At 34.7% G+C, this 12,479-nt stretch overlaps 1 protein-coding gene across 2 annotated transcripts in view; it reads right to left on the bottom strand.

Moving 5' to 3' along the window:
• LOC138698631 (gastrula zinc finger protein XlCGF57.1-like) overlaps nucleotides 1-12,479 on the bottom strand; it is a 53,064-nt gene that overhangs the window by 4,067 nt on the left and 36,518 nt on the right. Inside the window, exons 3-5 of one of the 2 annotated variants that reach the window (XM_069824725.1) lie at nucleotides 9,349-9,443; nucleotides 5,784-5,921; nucleotides 3,344-3,414 (exon numbers count right to left, since the gene is read on the bottom strand). In XM_069824725.1, the coding sequence (XP_069680826.1) occupies nucleotides 3,344-3,414; nucleotides 5,784-5,921; nucleotides 9,349-9,443 (304 nt within the window). Of the gene's footprint in view, nucleotides 1-3,343; nucleotides 3,415-5,783; nucleotides 5,922-9,348; nucleotides 9,444-12,479 lie in introns of those variants that run through there. The other variant, XM_069824737.1, reaches the window with a different exon arrangement.

Below are 12,479 nucleotides of genomic sequence, written 5' to 3'. Positions count from 1 at the left end.
GAAATATCAAAGCAATGAATTTAAGATCTATACTTTGTAAGATTAATTTACTGCTGGTAAAAGAACTTGGACAATTATAAACAGAAATCATGTCCGAAGGAGGAAAAACTCGTGCTCAGGGAGGTACACAACACACACAACACAAAACAATGATGAACATAACTATGAGTCATTCCACGTCAAAGCGCAGAAAATTATACAAATTTTGATCTTGATATTTTTGATTGCGTTTATATATTTTTTTTACCAACTCTATGGGTCTAATAAACCAACAAGTGAATTTTATTTCCTCCTAAGTCCACATTTTTGTAAAATATTACATGTTAAAATTCGTTAAAAATGTCGCACAATGCAACATTTAAAGCGTCATATTTCTGAAGATATTGATGTTAAAATTTTTTTTGAGAAATGGATTTAAAAGCTTAAAGTACTGTCTTTTATTAAATATTTACTAACTAATTTTAATACAATTATTACAAATATTTTTTTATGATTCAATTTTTTTAAAGTTAGATATGAATGTGAAATAGCCGTATTAAAAATCTAAAAAAATGCCTACTAGGTGCACTGAAGTATTCTTAATAATTCCAGAAAAAATCAGAATGGGATCTGCAATAGTTTAATGGAAATTTACTTACTTACGAAACAATGTGTGGCGGTCGGTGCAGCAGCAGTGGATGGGAAGAGTAGAAACGCACTGAGAGGTTTATCGGAGCTGGATGATCGAGTAAACGTTGGAACTTTACACCCAGAATGGATCAAGTCACTCGAGGAAACACTGCTAATTTACTTATTATGATATCTTCAAATATGTGTACATTATTCTTTTAAAACTTTTGTTTTCATTCACACTACACTTCAAATTTTCATTCGGCTACTTTCTTCCTCAAAAGAAATTTGTTTTACTAAATATTCAGTTTTTGACAATAGAGTGAAAGAATGTAATTTTAATGTACCAGTTATTGCTTTTAGATTGTATCAGGCATGAAAATTTTCAGTGTGGTTTTTTTGCTTATTCAATGGACAAAATATAAATGACACATATATTTTTTGTGACCAATCAAACAGTTTTTTTTTGTGTTGTTATTGGATCTTGTATAGGCTGGCTCTCGTGGCAAGTCTTTTAACAGTTCCTCCAATGCCATCACATGGATCTTTATCATGCGACGTTGCACAGAAGTATCATTCAGCGCTAATTCCATAATAGTCTTCATGTAAGCAATTATTTTTAAAATTCCTTTTGTTTCTGTAATGTGAACTTGATCTATCGGAAAAGTACATGATTTTTTCATATCATGGAATTCTTGCTTTAAGAAATTGATTGGTTCGGATTAAAAAAAGTAAAAGGAATCGGTGTCATGTTTCATGCTTTCTGAGATGACAACAATACTTTTGTGACAAATTTCTGTATCTTCTTTGAAGTATACTACGAAAGTATGTATTGTGGCTTGGCAGTGTGGTGTCAGAAATAAAATATGGCTGACTTTTGAATGGATGACGATGCATTTTCTACATGGAAAAACTTTACTTGCTAGGGATCCTTTTACGTTTTGAAACTTTTCACGGGGGTACCGTATCGTTTTTGTTGTAGTTTTCTTTTCTTGATAGGGAATTCTATAGACATAAAACTCGTGTTTAATTCCTCAATAATACTGATTTCTAGCGCTGTATCCATAGAACTGCTAGAGGAAGAACTGGGATAATCACTTTCTCTGTCCGCATTTTCATTTGTTTCATGTTTATTAATATTACAAGAACTACTGGGTTCACATATAACTTCACCTGACTGATTCGGAAGTTGACAGACATTTTACGGAACGAATCACATATTCGCACATTCAAAGACTCCTTTAAATTGAGCTTTATCAATAAATCGCGACTTATGCGTCTTAGTGCACTTTTCTTTTTAGGAAGGTCAAATGGATTCAAACACTTGTTATATATTACGCGATCTTACTCATGTTGTATACAAGTCACGTCACTCCATGAAATTCAAACCGAGACTGATTATTTTTCTCTTCTATATTTTGTCTCCTGCTATCTGTTTATTGCCATAGAGTTTACTGCCTTACCCAGCCTTGCTATCTTTAAACACTTGGCTGTATTACAGTACAAACTTACAGCTTTGTGAAGGGCTCCCCTTCTTAGCTGAGCTGACAATAATAAAATAACTTTAGATAAGATACTTACTGTTCCTTAAGGTATTAATCATTTGATGAATGAATGCATTTGTGTGCGACATCAGTTATATGCAATGGGGGATTTCGTATAACTTTCCACGGGAAGCCTTCTAGCCTACTGCCACAAGCAGTTCATTTGCTGGGAACCGCGAGCACGTGCATGCCTCCGGAAAATAAATTGTTACAAATGTATGTGTGCTGATCCCACATTTCTAAATGCATTAGTTTACAGATAATACATCAGGGAACAAGCCTATTTTTTTTTTTTCAGATTTTTAACTGGGCTATTTAATATAAGAATTTTTCTTTAAACAAGAAATTGTTAAAAAATTAGATCAAATTTGAAATTCATTTATCATAGGCCTAAAGTAATAAAAAGTGCTGTATTTAGTCTTTCAAATGCCCCAAACCGCAAATCTCAACTATATGTAGACACAGAGTTCCAAGTGAGTTTATGTAACAGTGCATGCATAATTTGCGTAATTTCAAATAGTCATAACTACACAAATAATTAATAATTGTGGAAATAAAACAATATGGGTCTCCTTATTTGATGTCTGGAATTTATAAAAAAAAAAAATCGACCATTTACGAGAAGGTCGTGTTTTATTGCTGTGCGATTTGACGTGGAATGACTCCTATATGGAATAAAGTGGGTTTAAAACTTAAACAAATATATAAACACATATTAAACAAATACATATTCGTAATCAAATTTGAATTCCTAACAGTATTTTTTAACTATCCGACAGTAAAATTTTGTAAAAATATGAATATGAAATTCAAAGACGAAATAAAAGGAAATAAATTCTATGCTAAGCGAGATGGCTCTGCGAAAATGCATGGGTCTCGGATTGAGGAGGTCCCTGGGTTTGATCCCCGGTGCGGACCAATCTTGTTGAGATTTATTGAATATATAAATCATTTTCAATTAAATAGAAGCAAATGCTGGATTGGATCCGAATTACCTCGCAATAATATAAAGTACAACTGCAACAAGTTTTTCTAACAGTAAGCTAATCACAGTGGTGACGTCACCTATGACCTAGGAGTTAAATGATTATAATAAATAAGCACAGATAAAACACAAATTAATGTACGTTTCACTTAATTATTAATATATTATTAAACGAATCAGAGAGAATAAGACCAGCTGCACTCACTTGTCAGGCAAGATTGCATTATCCCCTGTTGCTACGTCCAGGTTCTTATCGTCCATATCCCATGAATATTCCTGGAAAAGAAGAGTACATTTATACAAGAAAGATGTTACATTACAGCTCTTGAGGGTTAAAATCTGAGTTTCAGTCCTGTAGAGTCTTCATCAGTTTATGGAGGACAATGTAGTATCTGATGAGCTGTGTTTCCGATCTGCTATTTCTCCAGTACTATTATTTCTCGTGATATTGTTATAGCCATAGAGAGGCTATTAAAATTTTTTAGTGCAATATAACGCACTCCTTTCTTAACAGCATGATAAACTTGCCAAGAGAGTATGAAAGTGATTTTTTACGCCTTGCTATGAACAGTTCAATTAGTTACGAAGTCTTCACCATTACATATAGGGAAGATTGTGAGTGAAAAAAATATACTGACAAGCCATATGCATCATGTGTAGGTTTTTTGGAAATAGTCCTACACGATTCCCTAGATTTGGCACCTATTATTATTCTAATTACTCCTTTTTGTAGTAGGAGTATGGTGTTACTATCTGTGCAAGTTTCCTAAAGTTATTACCTACTGAGAGGAAGTAAGCATAGTACAGGGACATCATTTTATTTTTACTTCAATTTTTATTGTACCTGAGTTTTTGAATGTACTTCACTCTCACCCTTTCTACTAATGAAGTTCAACTGTCCTCCACACAGATCCAAGACCGCATATACAGTCATAGTAGCCTTACTGTCATAGTAAACAGTACGTTCCAAAAATATGTTCGCGTTTTCCAGTACGAAAAAGTTTTCAATATTGCATCATTTTCGCATAGATACTGTCATCCATTTGCCTACGTCGCATCCCGATTTCCCCCACCTGCTTCTATTCGCCTCTCTGTAAAGGCTAGTGGCTGGGCTGTGTTAGCTCTTTTCTGAGAACATTAATTTCTGTTAGCAATTGGACGTCTACGTAATGTTATACCCATACAACTGTTTAAAATAATTTAAATAAAAGGGCCTCGTTAAGTAATTAACTATCAGGTGTTTTTCCCACTTTCTGCGATCCTGCGACATAACCACAGTGGATAGCATGTCTGAGTAATTTTATCTTTTCGGATCGGGCAGAAGTGAAGATTGAATTTACAGTACGTAAGATACTCTATGAGTAGGTACAGAATTATTTCAACATGAGTTACTAGTACGAAGGACGAAACTGTTAATTGAATTACACAAATTGGAACTGAATCCTGTATCGAAATGAACGGCCATCTTTTTGAAAATGTGTTTAAATATCGTTATTATGATTATTTTTCGATTTAACTTCATTCTCTATATTGTACGCTGATGTGTTGTAGACTGTATAATATACAGTGCATAATGAATACGTCCGCATGGACAGCTGATTTCGTGAGTAAAAATACTTATTGTTGATACTGTACTGTATTTTGATTAAACAAAAACCTAATGAAAATTATCAAACTCAAAAGCGTGATATTTCCAAGTTTTCGTAAATGGATGAACTACTTTTCTTCCCTCCTATACCTAGTAAAGTGATTTGTTTGTATATTACGCCAGTATCATCTAATTCCAGTCGTGGAAGGGGGTATCAACCGTTGATCCAAAGGTATAGCCAGGCTAATATTAGAAATGTGAGCAAAAATAAAATGATGTCCTTGTATATTGTTTTTAAGCTATTGATATTTACTATCTCTTGTATAGATGCCATAGCAAAACATGCCGAATTTACATTGAGGGTAATTTCTTTAATATGATTTTTCCAATTTAACACATTATCTATTTGTAAGCCAAGGAATTTGGTTGTTGTTGTTTCTATCAACGACCTGTTATTAATTAATTATTGGGTTTGATATTTGCGATGCTGAATTTTGACAGGATTTAAATTGGATTATGCTAGTTTTGTTAGAATTTAATACTAATTTATTGGCAGAGAATCAATCACATGATTAAAAGTTTATCAAGAAAGCACCGTGCTGTATAAAAAATACTAGTGCATGCTGACGGATCCACCATATTTACAAACATATGGGACAAGTCACTGTTGCCAACAGCCATCATCATCATCATCATCATCATCATCATCATCATCATCATCATCATCATCATTGTCCTAACACGTATTAGGCCTAATGGCCAATTATGGTCTGAAGCTATCTTTTTAAAGAACCTCCTAGTGTTCCTGGGTAGCTCAGTCGGCAGAGCATTAGCGCGATCGGACATACAGTAGGTCCTAGGTTCAATAACTGGACCCAGAACAATTTTTCCCTTGTAATTACTCCAATCAGCTTCACAGGGAGCTTTACATGAAAGACGGATTTGCAAAGGATGAATATCAATGCAGAGAATACAGGCAATCCGTCAGTCTGCGCTCTGTGATGAACGAAACAAGACTTCTGGAAGATACTTGGCACAATCAATGAACTGCACTTACCTCAGGCTCACTCTTCACAACAGGAAATGTAATTGGCACTGGCATTTCCTCAAAGCACAAGCTTGAAGCTAGACCACAGTCAGGATCCACCAACTCCACTTTTCTCTCATCTGTGTCGTGATCTAACATGTTGTCCACCTGCAGAACATGCGCATATCACAAATTCTGGATCTGTTCTCGTTAGTTACAGGTTGATGGTTTCAATGATTCTGAATCTGAATGCTAACACTTACAGCATCGGTGATAAACATCGAACAAACACAACAGTAATGGTTACAGCACTTAAACCAACATTGGAAGGATACATTTCAGAACACGAATTTCTTCCTTTCCCTCTTCCTCCGAAATTCCAAACTTGTGAACACAAAATAAATTAATGGCACTGAAAAGTTCCTTTTCATAAGCGTGAAGGTGCGCATTCGACATACGAGACAAATTTGATCTTTTTAGTATTTCAAGATGTAATTCTCAGTGAGGAACCAGTGTACTGAAATTTTCCCACAATAATAAACAGAGAATGGAAAATAGACCTAAGAAATTCTATATAATTTCCGTACAGACCAGAATATTGCAAGATATTCCATTCGCTTGCATGACTTGTCTCGTGCCTAACATGTTCGAGCATACCGCGCTCGTAATGAACATGTTTACATCTTGTTTGGTTTATCTTATAGTCACGCTCAAGGCTACCTTAATATCGGCCTCCCACTTAGTCAACAGAATTGAAACGAAACGTCTTCTGCTGCTCACATGCAGTTAAATTGAATCGAACCAAACAGAGGTCTGTTGTAGTTTAAAATTAATTGCATAACAGTAGGCCAATTATGTGAAGAGATTTTAGTTTAAAATTGATCGCATAAGAGCTGTAGGACAATTATGTGAAGAGATTTTAGTTTAAAATCAATAGCATAACAGCTGTAGGACAATTATGTGAAGAGATCTTAGGTTAAAATGAATCGCATAACAGCTGTACGACAATTACGTGAAGAGATTTTAGTTTAAAATCAATCGCATAACAGCTGTAGGACAATTATGTGAAGAGATTTTAGTTTAAAATCAATCGCATAACAGCTGTAGGACAATTATGTGAAGAGATTTTAGCTTAAAATTGATCGTATAACAGCTTTAGGACAATTATGTGAAGAGATTTTAGCTTGAAATTGATCGCATAACAGCTGTAGGACAATTATGTGAAGAGATTTTAGCTTAAAATTGATCGCATAACAGCTTTAGGACAATTATGTGAAGAGATTTTAGCTTAAAATTGATCGCATAACAGCTGTAGGACAATTATGTGAAGAGATCTTAGGTTAAAATTGATCGCATAACAGCTGTAGGACAATTATGTGAAGAGATTTTAGTTTAAAATCAATCGCATAACAGCTGTAGGACAATTATGTGAAGAGATTTTAGTTTAAAATCAATCGCATAACTGCTGTAGGAAAATTATGTGAAGAGATTTTAGTCTAAAATCAATCGCATAACAGCTGTAGGACAATTATGTGAAGAGATTTTAGCTTAAAATTAATCGCATAACAGCTTTAGGACAATTATGTGAAGAGATTTTAGCTTAAAATTGATCGCATAACAGCTTTAGGACAATTATGTGAAGAGATTTTAGCTTAAAATTGATCGCATAACAGCTGTAGGACAATTATGTGAAGAGATTTTAGCTTAAAATTGATCGCATAACAGCTTTAGGACAATTATGTGAAGAGATTTTAGCTTAAAATTGATCGCATAACAGCTGTAGGACAATTATGTGAAGAGATCTTAGGTTAAAATTGATCGCATAACAGCTGCAGGACAATTATGTGAAGAGATTTTAGTTTAAAATCAATCGCATAACAGCTGTAGGACAATTATGTGAAGAGATTTTAGTTTAAAATCAATCGCATAACTGCTGTAGGAAAATTATGTGAAGAGATTTTAGTATAAAATCAATCGCATAACAGCTGTAGGACAATTATGTGAAGAGATTTTAGTTTAAAATCAATCGCATAACAGCTGTAGGACAATTATGTGAAGAGATTTTAGCTTAAAATTAATCGCATAACAGCTTTAGGACAATTATGTGAAGAGATTTTAGCTTAAAATTGATCGCATAACAGCTGTAGGACAATTATGTGAAGAGATTTTGCTTAAAATTGATCGCATAACAGCTGTAGGACAATTATGTGAAGAGATCTTAGGTTAAAATGAATCACATAACAGCTGTAGGACAATTATGTGAAGAGATTTTAGTTTAAAATCAATCGCATAAGAGCTGTAGGAAAATTATGTGAAGAGATTTTAGTTTAAAATCAATCGCATAACAGCTGTAGGACAATAATTATGTGAAGAGATTAAAATTGATCACATAACAGCTAGAGGAAAATTATGTGAAGAGATTTTAGTTTAAAATTGAGCGCATAACAGCTGTATGAAAATTATTAGTTTAAAATTATAGGATAGTAGATAATTCTGAACACGAATTTAATTTGCCCTTGTTCATTGTTCATACAGTGCGTCTTCACCATGATGTCGGCTATGACTGACCGGCCGCGTGCTCTGTGGAAGGCAGAACTTCTACATGACGCAGATAGTCAAGATCATCTCCATTCATATCAACACTACGACGTCTATAAATAAAACAGTTCATCTGTAACCTGGCCTCTGGCTGTATTCGTTTAGGTGGGATGGAGAACAGATAGTTTCGTCATGGTAAACAGAATGTATTTACATATACAACACACACATGAAGAATAGAAATCGTGTGCTTCAACGAGGTGAAAATTCAGACTAAATTTCCTGACAGAGCAGTACCCTCTATAAAAACAATATTAAGGTTATTTAATAGATTCAATGAAACAAGTTCTACAAATGACAGAAAAAGAAGACAAAATGCCGTGTTCTTACGGAGGAAAAACTGGATGAAACTGGTGTGGCATTAGAGCGCTGCCCACTCAAGTCTCTGAGATGTTTACCACAGCAGTCAGAGATTTCTGAAGCTTCTGCGGGAGTGACAACAAAATTACTGAAAATAAAACTATACAGAATTCCATTATGTCGGTTTGTTTATGAGGCTTGATTTAATCTGCATGGCCACACGGCATCACAGAATGACAAATACCGATCATCACAGAACCAGATATTGTGCATGAAGCTCCATTGTAAGTTTTAACGAGTTAAGTTGAGTGAGCAAGTTTGCCACCTCAGCGGCAGAAGCGCGGCCTCCCTTGGGCAATCATCATGTTGGCAAAGATGCACTGTATTATTAAATTGTAATTTTCTGTAGCGTACTATTTCAGCAATAACTTTCAATAATTTCTTTTTAATTTGTTTATTTCACGACGCTTTATCAACTCTATGGTTATCTAGAATCTGAGCAAAATGAAGGAGATAATGCCAGCAAAATGAGTCTCGGGTCCAGCTCCAAAAGTTACCAGCATTTGCTCATAAGCAACTGACAAAAACACAGCATTAGTTAATAAGAACTTTAAATAGATAGGTGTTGAATTGGGCTAGTTTTGAAATGAAAGACCTGTATAAGACTCGTATCAACGATAAATGAATTTTCATTTACCTCTGGTAAAAGCTTCTCCTCTGTCTCCGTATCGTCACCTATTCCTACAGCCACTGAGTTGACCTCGGATTCCATCTTGATCACATCCATCATAACTGAAAGGATAGAGAGAGATTGACAACCATCTGCAGAATGAGAAATGATGACAATTGTATCTTATCTTTTATAACAAATATTTACATACTGCTACTATTTGAAAACCAGGATAGAGCCAATTATCTGATATAAACCATGAACAACATTTCTGCCTCCAGTTATGATGTCTATGTCAATCTCAGACCAACATGCTTCGCTCCAATTTTCTTTTTATACATTTATTCAATCGCTCCTAAAGGAGAATTTCGTCTATATTATGTTGCCAATGTCTTTTAACAGAGCATTATGTCTTTATCAGCAAAGATGTGCATTCAAGTATCCTGATGGAAGTCACAAGTGAGATTTGGTGGGAATTAAATTTTCAGTTCTTTACGGTATTCTTCTTTTACTTGGTCTTATTTCAGTTTTTATATTTATACAAGCATACATATATATTGATTATTGTAGAAACAGTGATATTTAGAAGTTTGCTAAATTATTAATGCCTTGATTCATAATAAATCAATTTTATTAAAGCAATATGTCGATAAATACAGTAGTATGTTACTTACTTACGGTTTCTAAGGAACCTGGAGGTTCATTGCCGCCCTCACATAAGCTCGCCATCGGTACGTATCATGAGCAAGATTAATCTGGTCTCTACAATTATATCCCATCTCCCTCAAATACATTTTAATATTACCCTCCCATCTACACCTCGGCCTTCCCAAAGGTCTTCATACAAAACAACCAGTAATATATAACTGCTTTATAAATTCTAACTTAGGTTTTCTGACAAAAACTAGATGACAAAAACTTCTGAACCGAATAGTAACAGGAATTTCCCATATGTATTCTGCATTTAATTTCCTCCCGAGTGTTATTTACATTTATTACTGTTGCTCCAAGAAATTTGAATTTTTCCATCTCTTCCACCTATTATATTTGCATTTCGTACAATATTCTGGACACGAGACATAATCATATTCTTTGTCTTATCGGGATTTATTTCCAAAACTCTCTCTACTTGCTTCAAGTAAAATTCCCGTGTTTTTCCTAATAGTTTGTGGATTTTGTCCTAACATATTCACGTCTTCCTCATAGACAAGGAGCATATTCACTCACGTACGTAAGTACCCTGACCAAGCGTGTGAAGACTTTAAATAATGTGATGGATCCCAATACTTACCCTTGGTTCTGTAACAAACAAACCTCAAAGATAAACTCTTATATTTAGGATTTTGGGTGAGGAAGTACTATAAATTATAATACCACAAATTACGATAATACGGCAACGTTTTAAATGTCTCAATGACTTCGTTGAAGCCGTTCCATTATTTTTGAGATGGATTTTTATCATCAAGAAAACCGTGATCACCAGGGTTGGCAGATACAGGAATTGGAACGTTTGTAGCAACATATGAAAATTGTCGCACATTTCTCAGCTTCCTAATATAATAATTCTAGTTCACCGCTGTATAGTAATGGTTAGCATGACTGACTGTGCAAGAAGCAGGCCGGGGTTCAAATCCTGGTTGAGACTTGAGACAAGTTACCTGGATGTTGACATTGTTTTCGGGGGTTTTCCCTCAACCCAATAAGACCAAATGCCGGGTAACCTTCGGCGCTGGCTTTATCACCTTCTTGTCATTGACGCCAGATACGCATCGCAGTACATAAAGAATTCTACTCGTAAAATAAACCTATATTTATATAGGTTATATCTACCAGTAAATTTTAGTGCTAATTAAGAATAACTATTAATTATTCTTCACAACCACAATGACATTCAGCGCTGAAACAAATCACCACACATTTCTTGATCAACAACATTGTCATCGCAGTAAAACGAGCACGATGCCGTTAGGTTAGAAACAGGTTTGTTATATTTAAACTCAGCAGAAATTTAATTTTTGGCGACAGATATTTTGGTATCAATCAATGTGGCGCTCAAAATTATATCAAATGAATTCATCTACAGTCGACTCAAACCCGACGACTCTATAATGTCTGCGCGTTCTTAATGGTACTGCGGTATTATTTCAATGATAAAAGACTTCTTTAGTCAATTTTTTTAATTTTATTTTATTGGGTTATTTTACGACGCTGTATCAACATCAAGGTTATTTAGGGTGTGAATGAAATGAAGGTGATAATGCCAGTGAAATGATTCCGCGGTCCAGCACCCAAAGTTACCCTGCATTTGGTCGTATTGGGTTGAGGGAAAACCTCAACCAGGTAACTTGCCCCGACCGGGATTCGAACCCGGGCCACCTGGTTTCGCGGCCAGACGCGCTGACCGTTACTCCACAGGTGTGGACGACTTCTTGTGTCAAACGAACAAGGAAGTTAATAAAATTAAACCTGTATTACTTTGATGCAACAGAAGATATCAGATGATTGAAGATTTATGAATCATATGACGAGGCAAAGAGAAAGGCACAAAATAGAAAAGACTGGACAATGCTGGGTTTGCAATGAGCTTTACACTCTAAATATAAGATTAATAATAAAGAAGAATTAAGAATTATTTCAATGTTACACATTTTTGACATCCAAGAACAGTAAGAATAAGACTAAATAAAGTAGCATTACTTACTCGCGAGCATGGATGTTATAACTTCACGAAGTTAATTAATTATTGATGACGAGTCCCTACTATCAATTTGTTATATTAATATTCATAATTTCAATATGTTTCGATTAAGGAGCTTTCTTCTGAATTTAATTTTTGGGAAGAAATCAATATAAATATTAATTTAGGCCTAGGATCAGGGTTGGAAGGTTTACGTATAAAGATTAATTTCTACACGACGCAACAGTAATATTTAGTCACCCAGAAATGATCTTTGTGGAAGCTGTTTACAACCAGTGTCATAGAGCAACATTGAAGCTATATACTGCATCTATATGTGAAGCATGGACGGTTGGAATGCTTTGAGCCATCAGACAAGCTCCGAATAAAAGCTGCGTAACTTTTTAAAAGAAGTTTCTTGTAACATTGACTTCCTTAAATATTTTTAGAATAAAGAACGTCGTATTCTGAAGTAAATTTT

This window comes from Periplaneta americana, chromosome 4 (genome assembly GCF_040183065.1).
Source record: "Periplaneta americana isolate PAMFEO1 chromosome 4, P.americana_PAMFEO1_priV1, whole genome shotgun sequence".
Classification (NCBI taxonomy): domain Eukaryota; kingdom Metazoa; phylum Arthropoda; class Insecta; order Blattodea; family Blattidae; genus Periplaneta; species Periplaneta americana.
Note: the sequence above shows the minus strand (reverse complement) of the source record. Positions and strands in the feature narration are given on the sequence as shown.